The sequence below is a fragment of the Podarcis muralis genome, chromosome Z (assembly GCF_964188315.1).
Source record: "Podarcis muralis chromosome Z, rPodMur119.hap1.1, whole genome shotgun sequence".
Classification (NCBI taxonomy): domain Eukaryota; kingdom Metazoa; phylum Chordata; class Lepidosauria; order Squamata; family Lacertidae; genus Podarcis; species Podarcis muralis.
The window spans coordinates 32939217-32961737 of NC_135673.1; the positions used below are offsets into that span (position 1 = coordinate 32939217).

The following is a 22521-nucleotide window of genomic DNA, read 5'->3' on the forward strand; positions in this document are numbered from 1 at the left end:
CTCCCCCCCTCCGCCGGCGGTCCCACGATTCTTGGCTTTTTGGCGGTTGGCACAGAAGGAAGGCAAGAGGGAGGGGAAAAAATTGAATCTTACACTTTCGTGCGTCCCTCCCGGCGTGACGCTGCGCGCTGACGTCACGGGGCTGTAATGGTGGTGTGCCTCGAGATTTTTTTCATGAAACAAGTGTGCCTTTGCCCAAAAAAGGTTGGGAAACACTGGTTTACTTAAAGGTCACCGCCAGAGTTCTTGTGAATTCTCAGCCCCAAACTCTTAGAATTCTGCAGTATTGTAGGTATATAGAAATTATGAGCCCAGGCAACATTTGAGTGAAAGGGCTGTAACTTTTGCCAGGGTGATTGGGAGGACTTGCAGTGGAACTACAGGGCTCAACTAACTGTTAAGGATAAAGGGGGCACGCCATTATCTTTAAAAGAAAATGGAAAGTAGGCAATGCATAAGCTGCTGCCTTCAGCTGTTAGAAACCAAGGGGATATCCAGTGTTAAGACATGCTCCAAGTAAACCTACTGAAATAAACAGGCTTAAACTACAGGTGGGGACCATTTTGCATAGGGGTTCCATCCCTGGTTCCCTTGCGCATTGGTGCCTAAGCACACCCTACCCCCCCGTTCTGACCTCTGGGTCCCAAAGGACCTGTGTGTCAGTGATTGCACTTTAATTGGGCACACCTAAAATGATCACTGCATTAAACCACAGAGCTTAGGACTTGCCGCTCAGAAGGTCGGCGGTTCGAATCCCCTCAACAGGGTGAGCTCCCATTGCTCGGTCCCTGCTCCTGCCAACCTAGCAGTTCGAAAGCAGGTCAAAGTACAAGTAGATAAATAGGTACTATTCTGGCGGGAAGGTAAACGGCGTTTCCATGAGCTACTCTGGTTCGCCAGAAGTGGCTTACTCATGCTGGCCACATGACCCGGAAGCTGTACGCAGGCTCCCTCGGCCAATAAAGCAAGATGAACGCCGCAACTCCAGAGTCGGTCACGACTGGACCTAATTGTCAGGGGTCCCTTTACTTTTTAAAATGATCACTGCTTTTACTTAAATCTACTGTTTTGATGGATTTATTTTGTGAGCATGACTATGCTGGATATCACCTCGAGGCTTGTAGGCAGCCTGTTTGTGTGACTGCCTTTATGGGTCCTGTGATCCTCCTCACAGTGTGAAGGAATTAAAATATATCTGGGCCATTTCTGTTGTGCAGCAGCTACATCAAAGATTGTAGTGAGCTATCAGAAACAACGTATTGGGTAGGAAAACTGATTTAAAAACAAATGGCTCCAAATGATTCAGGTTTATAAGCATGGGCGAAGGGCCAGAGTGTGATTTGGAAATTCACTCAGTTTTTCACCAAGAGAACTGCTTGCTTGAAAAGCCACCATGGGTGAAGGCTGGAAATGGCTAAAAGGTTGAATTGAACTGAATTGGTAACATTCAGCTATCAAGAAGTTCAAATAAGTTTTGTTTAAAAAAAGTTTAAAAAAAGAGAAAGTTTAGGGTGGTTGTTTTTTTAAAAATGTTATTAACTCTGCAACACTGTTAATGGCTGTACAAAGAAAAGTAACATTTATTTGAAATAAATTAACTGTCAACCTTAATACATCATCAACATTAAGTGATCATCAACACAGCCCCTGTGGCACTGGGCTTCCCTGACAACCAGTGCCCTCTTGTTCTCCTCTCCCCCCACTGAAATGAGAAATAAGCATTCTATCGTAGCCAACAGAATATGTGCTTGTGTGTGTCTTACAACAGGTTCTCTGGTTTGCAAAGGTACCCAAGAGACGTAGAACCCCCGATAATACTTTAAAGAGAAGTTAATTTTTAAGGCACTTAAAATGCACTGTCCTTACATTCAGAAAGTGGTAGAGCACTGTTATTAAGATCAGGCATGTAAACAGAGTAGCAGCTGCATTCTCATAAGAGAGACTTGCATACTGAGTTAAAACAGTTACGTTTTACAGAACTTCTGTGCATTCTGATTCTGAAGTACAGCAATGTAGAGCTCATTCAAGAGCTGAACTCATTGCTTATATCCTTGTTTTATCAGTGGGGCACTTTACATGATAGAGCCAAGCTTTTCCATAACCCAAGTGGTCTGCTGTCCATGCCAGCTTGTCCTTGTGTTCTCATGTGTCTTCCCTTAATCTGTGTTCTTTAAAATGACCCAGAGGAAGAAAACACAGGGAGAAACCCTCCTCTCTCTTGCACACTCTTGTTTGTCCACATACTAGTCCTCTTGGTCATACACATATTTTTCTACTTTTCCCATTCCCCGAGATTTGAGTTACCTTCAGCAGATTACAAGAGAAAGAGAAATTCTGCTGTGCATTCCTACCTCTGACTAGAAGACTGAAGTATTTTGCTTCTGCTTACTCTGCAACACCCTCTGAGCAATTCACACCCTCCTTACCAATGCCACATCACCCACTACTTTTGAAACTCGTTTTTTTGTGTTGGGGCTGGTCCAAAACCCCTCAGGTGCACATATTTTTGTCCCTGGTTTTCTTTCTTGTCCTCCACATCACTTCTGGATGCACGGGAAGGAATGCAGGCGACAGCAAGTTTAGCTCTAGGGCTGCCACTTGCTGAGCGCTAGCTTGACCTGATTGGGTCTCTAATTTGGTTCAAGTATGTTACCAGTGAAAGGACTCACATAAAAAAGCATTTCAAATAGTTCAGTGTTGCTTATTAGAATCTGATTCAACTTTTCTAGTGGAAAACAGCAGCAGTCTTAAGAAGCTCTTTGGAACATGGAAAATGGATTGGGATATATCTTTTTTTTAAGCCAAAAGGCTATGTATAATGTGCTAGCTTTCATAAACTTTGGCCATATTGCTCCTCTGCTTTCTCTGTCCCCTCTTTGTGGGTGTCCTCAGAGTCCAAAAGGGGCTGGTGAAGACAGGACTGATGCTTGTCCCCCTTTCTCCAAGAAGCGGCTCGCACATTTGTTTGGTTATCCTTCAGGAAAAGAGGCAGCAGGTCTGCAGTGAAGGGGATGTCTCTGAAAGAATGCAGTAGGAAGATGCCAAGGACAATGGTGAGGAAGCCACTGATGGTGCCAATGATGTGCATCAGAACCAGATGCTGCCACTCCTTGAAGAGAATGGCAGAGCAAGTCATAACTGCTGTGGTGAAGAGGACGTAATAGATGGGGGTGACTACAGATGTGTTGAAGATATCCAAGGCCTTGTTCAGGTAGTTGATCTGGATGGTGATGGAGATCACAAGGCAAATAAAAAGCAAATAGCTCAACGGTTCCTTCCAGACAGGCTTCCCGGCAAACAGTTCTTTCAGGGCAATACCCAAGCCTTTCGCAGACGAGACAGAGAGCGAACCAATGGCAGAGCAGATCAAAACATACACTAAGACGTTGCTATGTCCATAGCGAGGCCCAGCCACGAAGATGAGAAGAGCTGAACTCACCAGCATGCACACAGCAAACACTATAAATCCTGTGGAGGAGGAGAGAGGAGAAATTGTTAAGGACAATATGAATCTTTTAGGTGTAGCTTACTTCTGCAGGATGTAGACAGTTTTGTTCAGATCAATGAGTGCACAAGCTAGATTCAATTAGTAGAATCTGGTGAGTAAAATACATAGAGGAAAAAGTATAAGCAGCAGAGCTTAGACAGTGGCTCCAAGGATAAGACACATAGCCCTCAGCTTATACATTTTTTTGCACTGGGTTTGACTAGAACCAAGACCTTCCTCCTTCAGTTGCTTGTACAGTTTTTCAGCGCACAGTGTGCTTTAGAATTCTTATGACACTGTTATGGTTCAAAGCCAACTAAATGTCATCGGTGGGGGAATAAAGAATAAAATAGGTCCTATAAAAATTATTCACTCACAGGTTACTGATTATCAACATGAGTTTTCATTCAATGAAATTAAGGAAAGCACTCAATTTCTGTCAAGTCCCCCTCACCCAAAATGGTATTCTGTTGGCGTACATACAATAGGTAAATGAAGAGGGGCAGTTAATACCTGGATCCTTTAGTTTCTCCGCCATTGACTCCAGGCTGGAGACCTCTTCCTCCTGTGGGGCATGGATGACCATCACAGTGGAGCCTAAAATGCTAAGGATACAGCCGATCTTCCCATGGATGTTTAGGTGCTCGTTCAGGAAGTAGGAGGCTAAAACTGCACTATTGGAAGATACAACTGTGTTGAGAAAGGACCTGAGACTGGCATGTTTATTTCCAGAAAAGGGTTTAGGGATTGGGAAACATCTGATCATGTTGTACTTACCTGACTAAAACACTTAGCGCTCCTAGAGGTGTGACCAGTGTTGCAGGTGCAAAAGCATATGCAGCAAAGTTGGCAGCTTCTCCAATTCCCACTGCAAGAGAAGCAGTTTGCCATTGGCAAAAAAAAAAAAAAAAAAAAAAAGGTTAACAAAGAGCAAATTTCAGCTTCCTTTCTTACCCTCATGGTGGGTGAGAAAATCAGGTGACCAGCAAGAGAAGTCTTCTTAATTCAACATTATCCCCTCCACTTCCTGTCAGTAATCTACAAATGACTAGGTTATTAGGCAGGCTAGTAATGATTTTAAATAATAGTGATGATGATGATGATGATGATGATGTACCCCATCCATCTGTAGATGCCCCAGCCACTCTGGTGGTTTAATTTGCAAGGCTGCTTTATTATAAAGCTCCTAATAATAATAATAATAATAATAATAATAATAAAAAATTTTATTTATATCCCACCCTCCCCAGCCGAAGCCGGGCTCAGGGCGGCTAACAACAATCAAATAATCAAACAGTCAAATAATCACACATTCTAAAAATATTTCATTATAAAAATTAATTAAAATCAAATTGATGGCAACCGATTAGGCAAAATTTTGTGCAGGTTGCCAGAGGAGGGAGTCAGGCTGCGCCCTGACCAAAGGCCTGGTGGAACAACTCTGTCTTGCAGGCCCTGCGGAAAGATGTCAGGTCCCGCAGGGCCCTAGTCTCTTGTGACAGAGCATTCCACCAGATTGGAGCCGCAGCCAAGAAGGCCCTGGCTCTAGTTGAGGCCAGCCTAACCTCTCTGAGGCCTGGGACCTTGAGGATGTTATTATTTGCAGACCGTAGGTTTCTCTGTGGGGCATACCAAGGAACTCATTGGGAGCTATTGGAGGTCGTGTAAGAAGGCAAAGGGAATAATTCAAGTTGTTGAAATGTAGGTGAAGATGGTAAAATCTTGCATGGAAGTACTTACTAGTTAGTAGCCCTGCCCACCACATCCATTCCTTCAGATATGCATGACCCCCTAGACCTGTGAAGAGAGAAAAGAAACCAAAGGTGAAGTTTAAATGAAAACATAAGCTGGCCTGGAAAACTTTTTCAAACTCTTAAGAAGCACAGACAGCCTGGTTTCTGGGATTTTTCCCATCCACAACAGATGTCATGGTAACTCTGTGAGCTCCTATTCAATATCATTACCTGCTCTGACAGCACCTCTGCTACTTAGCTTGAGAAGTCCCTTCTTCTTTAGGATAAAACTTCCTCCAATGAACAGGCTAGAGCTGAGAGCCAGGCCCAGTCCAATGTAGAAGTCGTAACGTCCCACTGAGTCCTCCATTTCAATCACCTCAAGTTTTGAGAGAGAAAGATCAGAGTGTAAATGTCTGTTCCAGAAGAACAGCCATATTGAATCTGCAATAGCAGGAAGCCAAAAATACAGTGATGCAACACTGGCAGGTTACATCCTATGAAAAGTTCACTAAATAAGCATTCTGTCATACAAGCAACTCATGTTCTACCTACATGCTTCCAATGGACACAATGTCCTTTAAGTAGAAGTGATTTTTCTGTGAAGTGGCCCAATGTTCACTAATAGGGTAAGCATAACTAGCCTCCCTTTGCTACTTTTGACAGAAGGAAAAAGGGATTGTTTTTCTCCAGGCCTCAAATACTCTTGGGGTACACTGGTATAATCATAATCTTATGGGGGTGGGGGGAGAAAGAAGATGGTGCCTGAAGCAAGTCTCCTGTGAGTACCAGCAGAGTGCGTAGGAGCTTTTCTGGGGAAAGACACACTCCCAGAAAACAAGCTTACAGTGGTACCTCGGGTTAAGTACTTAATTCGTTCCGGAGGTCTGTACTTAACCTGAAACTGTTCTTAACCTGAAGCACCACTTTAGCTAATGGGGCCTCCCGCTGCTGCCACGCAGCCGGAGCACGATTTCTGTTCTCATCCTGAAGCAAAGTTCTTAACCTGAAGCACTATTTCTGTGTTAGCGGAGTCTGTAACCTGAAGCGTATGTAATCCGAGGTACCACTGTATATCCCAGCCAGCTAAGGACTCCAGGAGTCGCCAGACAGCATTTTAAACATCCTCCCTTCCTTTGAGGCTCTTCTAAAGCCCCTCTGAAATCCCGCTGAAGCCATCCAAAACTCCTTGAGGTTATCTAAAACTATTTTGAGGCTAATTACAACGCTCCGAGTTTCTTTCAAACAAAGCTGACGGGACAAAGTAACCCAAATCTAGTCCGGGGATGGTACTCACAAGACAGAGTTATAAAGAACTGGGAATTTCTCTTACACAAGCTGCAGAAACGCCCCCCCAAGGAAAAAGCAGGCCAAAATCTTAAAGTATTTCAAACCAAAAGCAGACGATACAAGAAACATGGAGAGCTTGCACTCTCACAAATTGTCTGTTGACCGTACCTGTCACGGGAAGGATATGGAACCTTATAGGGACTATTTACCTCTCTTGTACTACAGGTGATGTTGGAACTACTTGTTAATGATCTTCCATAAGTCTTTTGAATGGCAAGTGAATACAGTCATAACTCAGGTTGAAGTAGCTTCAGGTTAAGTATTTTCGGGTTGCACTCTGCAGCGACCTGGAAGTAACGGAGTGCGTTACTTCTGGGTTTCACCGCTCACTCATGTGCAGACGCTCAAAATGACGTCATGCGCAAGCACGGAAGCGGTAAAACGTGACTCGCGCAATCTCGTGTTATGTTCTACTCAGGATGCGAACGGGGCTCCAGAATGGATCCCGTTGGCATCCAGAGGTACCACTGTACCTGAAAAAGGGCCTATATTTACCCCCCTTTCCCTCCGAGGTGATGTTGTAATACTTAGGTGTCTGTGTTTGAGACCAAGTCAGCTGACTTTTGGGCGTTTGTAAGCTAGCAGAATGTTGGGTGTTGGCTGTGACTCTCTGGAGATCTGGAGTTGCGTCAAACACATATTAAAAAATTTGAGTTGCACAATTAAAAGTTGGTTTCGCACCCACTTAAAACAAAAAACCCCAAGCCTGGAACTTTTGGGACATAAATTCACTGGAAACTTGGGAGGGGGGCGGCGGAAATAACTGGACATTAAACAACATCTCCACAAACCAACCAGGATGAATGTTCAATAAACAGGTTGCCTGGAGCAGCAAACTCAACCTGCGTATTTGCAATTAAACACAAATAATACAAAATGCCAGTAAGTCTCCATATACCCATATACTCTTAGCTGTTTCGTAGGCTGCCTTGAAAGCTCCGGAGTAAATAGGCGGCAAATTTTACTTTAGATACACGCGCGCCCCCGCCAACCACAAACCACCAAGGTAACATAAAACATTAAAGGGGCTTACTTTGTTTGGGCGGAAAAGCAGTCACTCCCCTTCTGTTTCCCCAGCCAAGTAACACCCGTCCCTAATTTTTTTTTTGGGGGGGGGAATTACAGGTAAAGTAAGATTAAAAGGGACCAAGGCCACTCCGGATTTATTAATCCGGATTTTTGAAAGGAAGCTTTCCGCGGTTCCCCTGAGAGCGAGGGGCCCCCCTAGGCCTGAGGCGAGCGGGGAGGTCGAGGCCTGTCTAAGGGCGGCGGTTGGGGCGCGCCGGTACCTGTTGCTGCCTTCGCTCTCTTCCCTGTCAGGAGCAGCTGCCGGCAGGCCTCCCGCGGCGTCCCTTCCTCTCTCCGCCTCCTCCTCCGCCCCGTGGCCGCCTGTTCCGCTTCCGCAGCTTCCGGGGCGGAGCAGGGCTGGCCACCTTTGGCACACTGGGCTGCCGGCTGCCGGTGAGTGACTGGTGACTGGGGGAGTGGGGGTGGGCGAGGCGCCCCCCGGGGGGGGGGGACACAGGCCTCACCTGAGCACTGCTGCTCCCAAGCCCAGCTCACCGAGGCCTCCGCCGGCCCCAGATCCCTCCCTAGACCCTTCCTTTCATTTCTCGGGACTTTTCCACCTTCTCTCTCTCCGCGCTATCTCACCCCACTCCCACCCCCCAAGGGGAAAAAAACCACCTTCAGGGCTCCCCATACCCTCGCAACACCTCCGATGAAAATAGGAGCGGCCCCCTATCCCATAATGATGATATGGGATATTCTGGGCTCAGATCCAGAAACCAGGATGGGGGGTGGGGTGGGGGAGGCGCCCCCCGGGAGGACAGTCAGAGGGCTGTCCTTTGAAAATAGGGACACACGGAGAGTCTGGGAGCCTGCACCCTAAACAGCACCCCAAGACTCGTTCCTTACTCTTCTCCAGGCCCACTGCTATCCCCTGTCTGCTTCAACGCACCCCCCCCCCCCCATAACCCTAATGAGCACCTTCAAGAGCACATGGAAAGAGATATCCCAGCACTAAAGCAGCCTCCACAACCCAGGCCCCCCCTTCCCTTTCTTGCAGCTCGGAATTCTTCCTTCCCCCACTTTGCAGTGGCCCCGAGCCCCAGGCAGCCTCCTACCAAGGAGGTGTAGGAAAGAACCGCCCCCAAGAGTTGCTCTTTTTCTCCAAACCCACAGTTATTCTCTGCCGCACCAACTTAGTTTCATCAATGCCCCCAACCCTAAATGGCACCCCCAAGAAAGCATCGGAAAGAGATCCCCCAACCCTGCAACAGTTCTCCTTCCTTTCTATCTCTTCCCCAACCCAGAACTCTTCCTTGAATATCCACACCTGTTGCCTCCACATTTGAGAGCTCCCCCCCCCCCCCCCGCAGAACCAGTGTGGTGTAGTGGTTAAGAGCGGTAGTCTCGTAATCTGGGGAACCGGGTTCGCTTCCCCGCTCCTCCACATGCAGCTGCTGGGTGACCTTGGGCCAGTCACACTTCCTTGAAGTCTCTCAGCCCCACTCACCTCACAGAGTGTTTGTTGTGGGGGAGGAAGGGAAAGGAGAATGTTAGCCGCTTTGAGACTCCTTAAAGGGAGCGAAAGGCGGGATATCAAATCCAAATTCTTCTTCTTCTTCAGAACGTGGGGTGCATGGTTAAGCCATGGTACTCACTTCTACAGGAGGCTGAAATGGCCACCAAACTGAATGGCTTTAAAAGAGGATTAGACAAATTCATGGAGGGCATGACTCTTCATGGATGCTAGCCATGATGGCAATGCTTGATAATCTCCAAAACCAGAGGCGGTATTGCTTCAGAATGCCAATTGCTGGAAACTGCAGGAGGGGAGGTGTGATCTCATGCTTGGGTCCTGCTTGCGGGTTGCACACAATATAAATTGAAGCAGAGTTTGTGTACTAATTAAAAAAAAATAAAACGAAGAACTTAAAAGAGACTTTCTGCAACAGACCAAAAGCCCATCTAATCCTCCATCCTGTTCTCAGTAGTAGATGCCTGTGGGGAAATCAGGATCTGAATGCAACAACACTCCCCTCACTTGTGATTTCATGCAGTTGGTATTTAGAGGCCTATTGGCTCTGACAGTGGAGGAAGAATGTAAACATTGTGACTAGTTGCCACTGATAAGATAAATTCATGCAAAATGGGACCAATTCTTTCTTAAAGCCATTCCAAGTTGGTAGCTTTTAGTATCATTTAAATGCCCTGTTGTATGTGTAAGTAAGGTGATTAAATGATACATTTTAATACACTTAAACTGGGCGCAGTTTTAAATCAGCTTTGATGGGGAAAGCTCCATGCTTTGTATGGAGAAGGTCCCCAGTCCAGCCTCTGGCACTTCCTGTATCAGCATGGAAAACTAACACTTAGGGTAGCAGCTTTGGTCTAGATCAGGTATCTTCAGCCTTTTCAGGTCCAGGGCCCACCTTCAATCCAAATTTGCATCTGGGGACCCATTTCTTATTTTTTACCATATATTTGCATGGTGGTAATGCTCCTGTTGTGACCCACCTTGGAAAACGCAGCAATTCACTAGTGGGTCCCAACCCACCAGTTGAAGACCAATGATCTAGATGGTTTGATCATCTGACTTTGTATAAGACATTATTCAACCAGATCCATGCACAATGCAAGGATTTGGTCTTGTACCTCTAGTACTCAATGATGTCATCATTCAAGTAAAGTCTGTTTCCCCTCCCCAGTTTAAAATAATATGGTTTCCAGCTATCCTGATTTAATTCATCTCTGATATAGCCATTGGATAGTCTTGCAAAGCATTCTTTCCACACACAAAAAGCAGTTATTGTGTAATGGCTCAGAGATTGAACCACAATCCAGATGCTTAATCAGCCTCAGCCCCTTCGCTCACCTGATGTGTAAGGAGAATGACTGACTTTGCAGAGTTGTTGCAGTAAGATACTGCATACTAAGTGCTTTGAATGTTCCAATTATTTTTCAAAATACTAATACTAACTATTATTCAACATACATGTCATTACTTCTCTGGTTGTGCCCTATCTATGGTCCTTAAAAAATGCTTCATTTTGGAGTCAACGTATGAAAGTTTCATACTGGTAACCACTAAAAAAGCTGAGGATAATCTGATTTCTGAACTTTTTTGCCTTTTTTTCCAGTATGGTGTAGTGGTTAAGAGCGGTAGTCTCGTTATCTGGGGAACCGGGTCTCTGCTCCACCACATGCAGCTGCTGGGTGACCTTGGGCCAGTCAGTCAGTCAGTTTTATTGCACATAGCCAAAGGCTGCCGCAATGTACACAGAATTATTTGACAATTAAAAGAAAATATACTACCTTGGGCCAGTCACACTTCTCTGAAGTCTCTCAGCCCCACTCACCTCACAGAGTGTTTGTTGTGGGGGAGGAAGGGAAAGGAGAATGTTAGCCGCTTTGAGACTCCTTAAAGGGAGTGAAAGGCGGGATATCAAATCCAAACTCTTCTTCTCCAAACTCTTCTATGGTAAGTATGGCAACCATAGTGCCATCCAGATATTTTAAGATAACAACTTCCATCACCCTTGCCCATTATCATGCTGTCTGGGAATTTGAAGTCCATAACATCTGGATGACACCACATTCAATTCTAATCCAACCTAGACCAACCAATGGTCAGGGATGCTGGGAGTTGTAGTCTTCAATACCTGGAAAGAACCATGTTGGGCTACCCTTGCTATAGGTAAACAAATTATTGCCTGCAGATTAGCTGATCCTCAGGTATAGAGAGAGAGGTTTTGTGGGATGGGGAAGAGTTCAGGGGAAGAGTTCAAGGGAATTATTATTATTAAGGGAATTATTATTATTATTATTGTTGTTTTTATTATTATAGAATCTCATTCATGGGGACAGAGAAACAGCAATTTGATGTATTTAATCTCACTTTAGTAGCAGGCATTGTTTGATCTACAGACATTTTTTCTTTTCTTTTTTTTAACTGTTGTTTTCTGCATTTATGTTTAGTTTTTTTGAATGGTACAAGTTTTTATAAACGTTTGCGTGAAGCAAGAAGAGGAGAGATGGCATCTACAAGTAATGCATTTGTTTTTTTTATGATACTCTGGTGTTGACTCTGTAGTTCTTTCTAGAAGAAGGATCTAAATGCAAATATTACTCCTGCCTTTCTGAAATTATCTGAAAGAGGACTGCAAGCCTTTGGAGTGTGATTAGGGGAATGGAGGGGGCGGACTGGAGCAAAAATGTTGATGAGCTGCTGTGTTTTGAGACAGTGAAATCTGTAGCCTTTTACACATGTGGCATCCATTGCCAACTTTATATAAGGTTTTACTGTCACTAGTTCAGTGGCAGGGAATCTCCACTTTTACTTGCCACCCAGCCAGCACCCAGTGCTTCATAAATGGCAGGATCTTTACTCCCAACGGCTGCATTCTCCTTATGCTTCAAACAGTAATCTTCTACTGTACTGTATGATTCCTGCATTCCTTTGATCTTGTGCGTATTGTCAAATCTGATTTTCTACACTGCTGATCACACCTTATTTGAAAGAGCTAAGAATGACTTTTCCAGAGTATGGGGTGGGGAAGAAGAGAGAAGCTTTGCTAGCTTGATTCTGCTCTTTATCTCAAAGCTGTTGAGTTTGGCCCTGTCGTATGACCAAAACTGCGGCTCAGAGTAAATTATGGAGACCGTAGTGGCTATGTGGGCAAACCCTTCCGCTTTTACCATCTTGCCTTTTATTTCTTAAGCTGCCAGTTGCATCTGTGGCTTTATTGTCCAGAATATGCTTTTCATGTGTGGTGCAAGTTCTCTAGTTCCTTCAAATAAGGTGCTTCTGAGCAGAATGCATTTGGGTGTACTGCTACTTTGAGGCTATTAGCAACACAGGAGGTTGGATAACAAAGGTTGAGAGAAGCTACTGTTAGGCCAACAGGTAACCATGCTTTCTCTTTTCTTGTTCCCTGAAACACAAGAACAAAAGATGAGCAAGAACAAAGATGATGCTCCCCATGAATTGGAGAGCCAGTTTATACTGAGACTGCCTCCGGTAAGAGACCCTTTGCAATAAATAGCCTCAAAGTGCTCTGTGCTTGCTTCCTGATTCTATTGCTGGAGGCATGAATATGGGTTGGTACAGTGGGACCTTTCTGTACACCCATGTTCGGTCCACGTCTTCAGTGCCTGCATGGGCTGGGTGTCGGGAGCACCTTCTCTGACCTTCCGATCACAGGGACGTAGGAACATCAACACAGCATTCCCGACGAATAGGTCCTGGTGCAGTGGACTCACATTTGCTCACGTGAGCACCTGAAACGCAGCAGAGTAACGGGAGCAAAGCTGTGGAGGTTTTGTTGCATACCTAATATATTTCTTCTAATTAAACAAACAAAAGAACATAACAAACATGTACGAGAGAAACAGCTCTCTCATACTGCCATCTTGTCTCTAGACAGGTCAAAGAAAAAGACACATAGTGCTAGGGACGGAAGTCTGGAAGAGTAGCTTCCTCCCCCTAGACAGAAAGTAAAACAAACATGATCTGGTGATCCTTGCAAAGGGAGGGATGAAAATGCTGACAGTACCTCTACTTACAGACCTGATCCGTTCCAGGGTGCCATTTGCACCCTGAAAAGTCCATTAGAGTGCCGCTTCTGTGCCTGCATGTGACGCAATAGAGCGCTCCTGCGCATGCGTGAAGCGCACAGATTGCTCCTGCACATGCGTGAAGCGGCGAACCCGGAAGTAAACACGTCCGGGTTTGCCGCATTAGTAACCTGAAAAAAACGCAACGTGAAGCAAACGCAACTTGAGGTACGACTCTATTGTAAACTCTGCCTTTTCAGGAACATGCTTCTACTGTGCGGAGGGCAGTCCAGTCTGGAAGTGTCAACTTGAAGGACAGGCTCACCATAGAATTGCATGGTAAGAGGACCAGGTCAATGAGTTCTTACTTCTTGGGAGTTGTATCCAATGCTAGTCCTGCTCAGAGTAGACCCACTGAAATGAATGGACATGGCTAACTTTGGCCTATTAATTTCAGTGAGTCTAGTCTGAGTAAAACTTAATCAGCTAGAACACTTGACTTTATTTATTACCTTAAGCTATTCATCAGGTCCTGCAGTTTGGAATGCCCAATCATTAGGAAGCTATTGGGTGGGGCTACATGAAATTGCTGGGGAGGGAGAGGGATTGTTCTGCCACTGATGCCTCCACACTCTCTAAAAACAGTGGAAAAGTTGAATTAGTTTTTTGTAAATGGGGGTAGTACAACTGGTCTTTTCTCCTATCTATACTTCAGGAAGATAATATATCTAATCCACGTTCCCACCTGTAATGTTGGTTTCCACATGCATGAATATCACTTGATTTGATTGGCTGTTCAGTAGGTGACTTATGTGTTTGAGGTTACATGAGCATTATTTTAATGATAACCCATTCACATTTGCAAGTTATCACTGAATGTTGCAGTAATCAAAGTTCTGCACAGTAAGCCAGTATTATTTTTTTTTGTTATAAAGGAAAACATGATTGAGATGTATAGGTGTCCTCCAACTTATGTGTGATCGACTCATGCGTGACTGGGAAATAATTAAATAATTCAATCCAAACCCAGAAATGGCAGGAGGGAGCTGGCTCATGAGGAGACCCTCTATGGAGCCTGAAGACGATGCCAGTGAGGGCAGAGGAAGCCCCGAAGAGACAGGAAGCACAGTGGGGCTTTGTTCTGGCTGCTTAGCCTCCTTGTCTAACAGCCGACATGTGGGGTAGCTCAGGAGCAGCAGCCTCTTTCCCATGCAGCCTCCAGCTGACCCCAGAATGTCAATTCTAGTTATGCATATTTTTTGATACAGTATTTTTGGTATGAGAGGGAGTTTAGAGGGTGCGCCACGCTTTATACGATTTCACTTATGTGTGCAGGGGGCTGGAAGCAACCCCCTTGTTAGTGTGAGGATGCCTGTATAAAATGATGCGGACACAGAGAAGTTTTTCTCACTCTCTCATAGAATTTGGCATCCAGTGGAGCCAAATGTTGAGAGGACAGACAAAAGGAACAACTTCTTCACATAATTTGTAGTTAATAGTTTATAGTTACTGTGTAATTTGCTACCCCAAGATGTAGTGATGGCCAGCAGCTAGGATGACTTTAAAAGGGAATTGGACAAATTCATGGCTACTGGTGGCTGCTAGTTCTGATGGCTACATTGCCTCCAATATCAGAAGCAGTATGCTTCTGAATACTAGTTGATGAGGAACACAAGCAGGAGATTATTGCTCTCATGTCCTCAGGGTGACCATTGAGGCAAATAGGAAACTGAACTAGATATGCCTTTGGTCTGATCCAGCAGGGTTCTTATAAAGTAGCACACATGCATACATGTTAAACATGCCAGAACTCTGTTTTGAATTGCTAATAAGATACCACGAATCTTCAAGTGTAAGCCTACTTTCCTCTCTGCAGCAGATGGCCGCCATGGGATTGTGCGAGTAGACCGGGCCCCATTAGCCGCCAAGCTGGTGGACTTGCCTTGTATCACAGAGAGTTTAAAAACAATCGATAAGAAGACTTTCTATAAGACAGCAGATATTTGCCAAGTAAGTATTGTCTCATTGTCTGGATATCAGACTTTCTCTGTCCTCCCTGTGTCTTGTACACAGTCTCAATTTTGCCCCACTCTCATTTCCATGCTAGAAGCTCTTTATGGATGTTCCACGATGTAAAACATCTACACCCAATTTTGAGTGTGAGAAATTCCTTACAGTTGGCTGTTCTCCCAAAGCAAGAAAATTAAACTGTCTTAGAGAGGCTTGTGCCAAATACTGTTGGTGGCAAAATGGTTGGTTGTCTCCTCTTCTCCCCAGTGCTTTCATATCCAACAAGTGCTGGCTTCAGATTTTGGCCAGCCTTCAGGCACAATGATCTCGATGGGGCCCTTATCTCCATGAGTTCAAGAATTCAAATACCAAAATAATAGGAAGGTACAAATATTAAACAAAACCTATACCATACTGAAACTTCAGATGGCTACATAAAAAGGTAAAGGTAAAGGTACCCCTGCCCGTACGGGCCAGTCTTGACAGACTCTAGGGTTGTGCACCCATCTCACTTAAGAGGCCGGGGGCCAGCGCTGTCCGGAGACACTTCCGGGTCACGTGGCCAGCGTGACAAAGCTGCATCTGGCGAGCAAGCGCAGCACACGGAAACGCCGTTTACCTTCCCGCCAGTAAGCGGTCCCTATTTATCTACTTGCACCCGAGGGTGCTTTCGAACTGCTAGGTTGGCAGGCGCTGGGACCAAGCAACGGGAGCACACCCCGCCGCGGGGATTTGAACCGCCGACCTTTCGATCGGCAAGCCCTAGGCGCTGAGGCTTTTACCCACTCCATGAGTTCAAGAATTCAAATACCAAAATAATAGGAATGTACAAATATTAAACAAACCTATACCATACTGAAACTTCAGATGGCTACATCCATAGCCATAAATAAGACTAATGTGCAAAAATGTGTGATAATAAAGTTCAATATTACCAACATAATAGTAATATGAATGTTATTAGAGCCTTCAGGTACCCAGCAGTGCGAATCCCTGACATTGACCTTGCATATAATGGTTGCCTCTCTTTGTGGGGATTTAGATGCTTGTGTGCACTGTGGATGGTGAACTATACCCTACTCAGGAAGAGCCAGCGCCAGCGACTACTGATGCTAAAACTCCTTCAAGTACTGATGTCAAAGCCAATAAGAAGAAAGACAAAGACAGAGAGAAGAAGTTCCTCTGGAATCATGGCAGTGAGTAGAATAACTATATTTCATTTCATCTTCCTTACTCGACTTTGTGCCCGCTTCCCACTCTACCTCCAGAAAAGTCCCTTCCATTGATCCTCAAGGAGTTGGAGTATTGTTTGCCAATACAGTATGACCAAGATTCACCCTCACCCTCTTGGTTTCTTCCAAATCGATTTGGTTTCTTCCAAATCGGGGAGCTGCCATTGGCTCTTCTCGTCTTTGCTGCCTAGCTCACTGCTCAAGGAGAGATCCATTTTCCCTTAGTAAGTCACAATGCCCTTCAGCTCTTCCTTTTGCCCCTTGTAATTAATTTGCTGTGATGTTCCAGTTACTCTCCCACTGAAGAATGTGAGGAAGAGGCGGTTCAGGAAGACAGCTAAGAAGAAGGTGAGTTGCATCTCCTTGTTTGGTGTTAGCTTTGAATCGTTGCTCACACATGCTGTGGCAGAAAGCCAACCACAGTGCAAACTGAAGCAGGCTAAAAGTTCCACCAAATCAGATAAATGTTCACCAGTCTGGCATGATTTCATTGCTACATTGACAAGAAAGACAACAACAGAGCACAGCACAGCAACAGCACAGTTGTGTCTCCATCTAGAACTTTCAATGAATGTATATTTGACAGCTAGCCATAGTTAATTAAACCCATAAGGAGGACCTGAGCTCAATAGCCTGTTTTCATTTATGAGTCCTAGCAACTGGTATTCAGAAGCAGGTATGTGTCTGATCCTGGAGGTAATATACAGCCTTCATGAGTAGCAGCCACAGTTTCTAAAGATGCACATTGCTTCAAACGTTCTTTCTTATAGGAAAAATCCCACTATAGGTCATTCTGGTTTCTTAAAAAACAAACAAAACAAAAACAAACAAAGAGAAATCACATGTCCTTGACTGACAAAATGTAGTAATCCAGTCAGCAGGAACAGATTGACCGGTCTTGTGTGGTCTGTTTTGTTGTTGCTGTTTTTCAAGTGGAATTCCCATGATTCACTGATTTATGTTTTTCAGTGTATAAAATAAGAGAGCAGCATAGAGTATTTTAAGGCAGCTTCCCCCAACCCAGTGCCCTCCAGATGTTTTGAACTTGTACTCCCATCCTTGCCAGCCCAGGTTACCAATGGTCAGGGATGATGGGAGTTGCGAGGGGGGGCACTGTGATGGGGAAGGCTATGTGCTAAAGTGTGCCAAATGATCCTGAATATGCAGATCTAAAAACCATAAGAAGTTCCTTGCTGAAACAGACCAAGGTCTGACTTATCCAGCATTGTTTGTGAGAATCTGAGCGATCAGGAAGCACTAAGTGATGTGCCATAAATTGTCCTCCCTGGTCTGCTGGTAGACCAGTCTCCTTTCCGCCCATCTCCATTTGAAGGCCTTTGGAGAAGAAGTTGTGACTTGCTTGGAATAATAGCAGGAATCTTACATGATGGCTCAGGAATGCCTTTGAAAATGGAGGTAGAAAGGTTGCAGGTGTGTCTTTGGCATCCAGTAGGAATGACACTTTGGGCTGAGGCACAACCAACTTGTGGGTGCGTAATATTGTTTTTCTTTCTTTCTTCCTCTCTGGCCCAGTACATTGAGTCTCCAGATGTGGAAAAGGAAGTGAAGCGCCTGCTGAGCACAGATGCTGAAGCTGTCGGAGTCCGTATCCTTTCTTTATAGTGTTTGCTCTTTATGTAGACCAGTTTGCCATCCTTGCCTGAATACACAAGTGCTGAATGTATGTTTGGGAGCAGAGGTATCCCACAATCTTGCATGCTTGCCCTCGCATGCATTGTGTGTCTCCTCTCATCCCCCACACTTGTGACTTTCTGCATGTTGCTCTGGTTAGGCCAGCTGGTGGTGGCTGTTGTTCTTTTTTGCATTTGTATCGATGCAAGTAGAATTCTGCGTATGGCAAAGACCCAGAGTGGAAGAGTCTGCTTGCATCTGGCTGAATGTCAGCAGACATATCCTGGCAGCATCTTTCTTGGGATTTATGGCACTTACAGAGGCTAGTCCATTAGGGCACCTTGGGCACTGCCTCGCTAACTGTCCTCAGTCTGCCCTCAGCTGGCCACATCTGCTTGCCTTGCTATTTTCCTTCAGTCTGAAAAGTGGAATTGCTTGTCAGCTTCCTCTTTCTCAGTCTCAGTATTGCCCTTGTAAAACTCAGCAAGGAGGAGGGTGGGAACAGAACCAGAATTATTGGCTCCACCTATCCTTGTCTCTGGTTGTACCTACTGTTCGTCTCCCTACCTTCTGCCCCACTAGTTCCAGTGGGTACCAGCCACCACTGCGTTGTACCATACCTGTTCAGGAAAGCAGTGTGTGCAAAAATGAACAGGTGTAGACATCAATTAATGTGCTTCAGTGGAAAGCTGGAGAGTGTTTTCTAATCTTCTGAAGAATATTGCTGTAGCATCAATTTACCAGCGCAGATTCCATTTTTCTAGAGGATGCCTCCCTATTGAACTGTTTTTTCCTTGACTCTTCTGTACCTGTTCTGAGGCTGGGAGGTCATTGCCGAAGATGAAACAAAAGACCCTGACAACCATGGTTCACTCACAAGCTTGGATATTTCTTCTCCTGGGATGTCTGGACACAAACCAAGCCATGGTACTGCAGGTATTGTCAAACTTCAGTAGCTCCCTAACTTAAAGGAAGAGCTGTAGATCATCTTATCTTGTATGCCAGAGTTTGAAGTTTCAGTCCCTGATACCTTAATAGGTATTTTGTGGTTTTATATCTTGGTTTTATTCTGTGATCTGCCCTGAGACCCCTGGGTGTAGGTAAAGGTAAAGGACCCCTGACAGTTAAATCCAGTTGCGAATGACTCTGGGATTGCAGCGCTCATTTTGCTTTACTGGCCGAGGGAGCCACCGTTTGTCCACAGACAGGGTCATGTGGCCAGCATGACTAAGCTGCTTCTGGCGAAACCAGAGCAGCGCACGGAAACACCATTTACCTTCCCGCAGGAGCTGTACCTATTTAACTACTTGCACTTTGATGTGCTTTTGAACTGCTAGGTTGGCAGGAGCTGGGACCGAGAAACGGGAGCTCACCCCATCACGGGGATTCGAACCGCTGACCTTCCGATCGGCAAGCCCTAGGCTCAGTGGTTTAGACCACAGCACCACCCGTGTCAGTATATAAATTCAATAAATAATAATAATAACCTCCAGTTAAAATTATTGGGAACCAAGTGATGAGAAACACCCCTTTCTGCTTGAGTTCCTAGAGAGACACTGCCTTTCAAAGTGGACAGTCCTGAGCTAATTGAGCAAATAATCTGACCCTAGTATAATGTAGTTGCCTGTATTCATATTCCAACTTGCTGATGCTTACATTTCTAGATGCTTTCATCCGGATGGCTAAGTACAAAATATATAGACAGAAGCTTTTGGGTACAGTTTTCTGACCCAGTGGTGTAGAGAAGAATTTCACCTGGCCTGGCAAGGAAGCTGGAGGTCTTTAAATTAAAACAGCGTCAAGGAGGCTATTTGTTACCATGCTAACCAAAAGGTTAGCAACACTTTTCAAGGATAATTTTTATTGTGCATATTGTAAACTATACTCTTCCCTTTTTCCTTGTTGCTTCAAAGCGATAGAACATGCTGAGCTCCGGGAGATGTTTAAGGATGTCAGCAGTACCAGCAGTGATGAGGAGGAGAGGGATGACCTGAACATCATGGACACAGAAGAAGACTTAGCGAGGAGACTGCAGTGCAAGCTGAATGAATCAGATGGGCAACAGCAAGAAAATGAAGGGTCCAACCAGATAGGTATGATGCCTGAGACCCCCAGGGAGGGAGGCTGTACAGTAGATGGGGTGGTCATCTGGACCTTACTCGGCTTGTGCCAGAATGTGCAGAGGATTGTTTGACTTGTTTCTGGAAGTGCTAAGTTATCTGCTCTGTCTTCCAGCCATGGGAATCCAGAAGCAGATCGACAACCTGAAAGACAAGTTGCAGGAGACCCAGGACCGCAGAAAGCGCCAAGAAGATCTCATCATGAAAGTAGAGAACCTAGCTCTCAAGGTGAATTCAGCATCACCACCCCTTCTCTAGAGAGAGTCTAATAGAAGCCTGCTCAGCTCAGCTGAGTTTGGCAGGTGTTTATAGCTAGTAGGCATCTCGTTCAGCAGAGACAATAGTCCCTATGGTGGTAGAGTATATGATTTGTAGAAAGTCCCAGGCTCGTTCCCTGAATATCCAGTTAAAAAATAAATTAGGTTGCAGTTGGTGAGTCTCTGCCTGAGACTCTGGAGAACCACTGCCAGTTGGGGTAGACCAGAGATGGGCAAACTTTTCACACCATGTGTCACATTCCCAGATGGGCAGCCTTCTGGGGATGAGTAGCACAATAAATGTCAGATTTACTTTTGTGCAGTATACGTCCATCACTGTCTTCCATGCAAGCAACTAGGGGGCAGTGGCAGAGTTCAAGGAAGCATTCCAGCTAGACAGTAGCATGCAAGGGAGGTTGTGAAGTAGGGCTCCTTAGGGGTGTGGCTTGGGGAGATTCCAGTAGGCCAAATAGAGCAGCCTGAAGGGTGACATTTGACCCCCTGGCATGATATTTACGCACTCCTGTAGTAGACAGTACTGAAGTAGAATGTCAGCATTCTTCAGCCTTGAGTCTCCAGGTATTGTTTGAGTACAGTTTCCATAATCTCTACTTAAGTAATTGTCGGGGATGATAGACGTTGTAGTCCATCAACATGGAGATCCATGGCTAAAGGAACACAGGATCGTCAACAAACTGACCTCATAGAAAGCAGATTCGTCTTGGGGAGCAGGTAGATAACCCTAGTATATCAGGGCTCACTTCCTAGACAATAATTTGAGAAAGAACCTGAATAGGTAACCAAGTTTTAAGGGGAGTAATGCAGCCCTTTGCTGTTTTCATCTTAACCCGTGGCTTGAGAAAATCCACACCCTTGGGTTATGCAGCAGCACAACCTGCGATTTTGCCACAGTTGCCTTTCTTTGTGGTTGGTCTGTGTGGGAGGTCAGTGCAGGCTGAAGACCCAGCTGTGCGCATGAAACTGCCCTTTGCAAAAGAAAACCTATATGTGTTGTGTTCTTTTGTTAGAAAAGTACAGGAGCAACAGCCACATTTCCTGCCCATCTTGTTTTCCAGACCCGCCTCCAAGCTGTGCTGGATGAATTCAAACAGCAGGAAGAGCTAGAGAAGCAGCAGGTAAGGTGGTCTGTAAGGCTGACAAATGGGGAAAGGGCAGTACAGTTAATCAAGCTGCATTGTGAATCCACAAGCAATGCTAAAGCCTTTCCCCCATGTGATAATGAACCATATTTTCCCAACTGTGAACTTGAAAAGCTTTTCGTCATTTGAGAAAAATTATGCTGTGCTCTCTGGTACAATACAGTGTGAAATGCTTGCCAGTAGCTGAACTGTCCGCAAGTGCTTTGTAGTGTGGCTTAAGAGCTCTTAACCATATTTTGTCTCTCTACATTCTGTTTCTCTTCAGCTGGCCTCTCTTCAAGAGCAGCTAGAAGCCCTTATGGAAAAGTGAGTCCGGCTTTGACACACCAAGCAGTACAGCTGTGATGCCAACCGAAAAGCTCCAGAGCCTGCCTGCCTTTGGGGGGGGGGGGGCTTTTTAATTCACCAGTGTTAGATGGATTTGGTTCTATGGCTGGGAAGCAGATCCCTGTCAGTTTCTGATGTTTTATTTGCACAAGGGACTGGCGTTTTGCAGGTAATGGACCAGACATGTGGACAGAAAGTACCATCACTTGAGGGGAAGACACTGGTTCTCTCGAGCACACACACAAGGTCGGTCTCCTGATGGAGATAGAAAAGTCTTAATTACAGTCTTGGTCCTTAAAATTTATTGCTAGAAGCTACCTAGAGTGGCTGGGGCAACCCAGCCAGACAGGCTGCATAGAAATAATGATTTTTTAATATAATTTAAAAAAATAATTTAATTATTTTACTTTATGCTGAGCCAGCATGCAACATTCTCATTTTTATTTTTTATTTTAAAAAAGCAGCTTATGCTCCTAAGAGTAGTGTGAAATTATTTCTTTCCTGGAAGAGAGTTATTAGGGCACAGTGCAGAAGCGACTTGTGAGAAGAAAAACACCACTGTTCCCATTCTTCATATACTGGCATGTGTTGTCTGTAAGAGGTTTACCTACAAAATAACAGCAAATAAAAATGTATGTTTATTGTAATGTGG

At 45.0% G+C, this 22521-nt stretch overlaps 2 protein-coding genes across 10 annotated transcripts; one reads left to right on the plus strand and one right to left on the minus strand.

Moving 5' to 3' along the window:
• Nucleotides 1-1556: 1556 nt before the first annotated feature.
• On the minus strand, nucleotides 1557-7997 carry LOC114589268 (magnesium transporter NIPA2-like). Of its 2 annotated transcripts, none has more exons than XM_028715516.2 (6): nucleotides 7860-7997; nucleotides 5452-5599; nucleotides 5228-5284; nucleotides 4265-4355; nucleotides 4001-4161; nucleotides 1557-3468 (listed from the first exon to the last, which is right to left on the minus strand). In XM_028715516.2, the coding sequence occupies exons 2-6, from the start codon at nucleotides 5588-5590 to the stop codon at nucleotides 2831-2833; spliced, it is 1086 nt and encodes a 361-aa protein (XP_028571349.1). In that variant the 5' UTR covers nucleotides 5591-5599; nucleotides 7860-7997; the 3' UTR covers nucleotides 1557-2830. The 2 variants fall into 2 exon arrangements, with proteins under 2 accessions (XP_028571349.1, XP_077778921.1); XM_077922795.1 differs by lacking the exon at nucleotides 7860-7997 and adding an exon at nucleotides 7604-7847.
• On the plus strand, nucleotides 7926-22520 carry TAF7L (TATA-box binding protein associated factor 7 like). 8 transcript variants are annotated; one of them, XM_077922790.1, is made up of 13 exons: nucleotides 7932-8031; nucleotides 11554-11622; nucleotides 12522-12595; nucleotides 13392-13470; nucleotides 15008-15141; nucleotides 16184-16337; nucleotides 16663-16720; nucleotides 17900-17979; nucleotides 18825-18941; nucleotides 19919-20098; nucleotides 20241-20353; nucleotides 21411-21518; nucleotides 21808-22520. In XM_077922790.1, the coding sequence occupies exons 2-13, from the start codon at nucleotides 11610-11612 to the stop codon at nucleotides 21850-21852; spliced, it is 1155 nt and encodes a 384-aa protein (XP_077778916.1). In that variant the 5' UTR covers nucleotides 7932-8031; nucleotides 11554-11609; the 3' UTR covers nucleotides 21853-22520. The 8 variants fall into 8 exon arrangements, with proteins under 8 accessions (XP_077778918.1, XP_077778919.1, XP_077778917.1 ...); XM_077922792.1 differs by lacking the exon at nucleotides 12522-12595 and having other exon boundaries at nucleotides 7926-8031; XM_077922793.1 differs by lacking the exon at nucleotides 12522-12595 and having other exon boundaries at nucleotides 7926-8031; nucleotides 15011-15141.
• Nucleotide 22521: the final 1 nt, after the last annotated feature.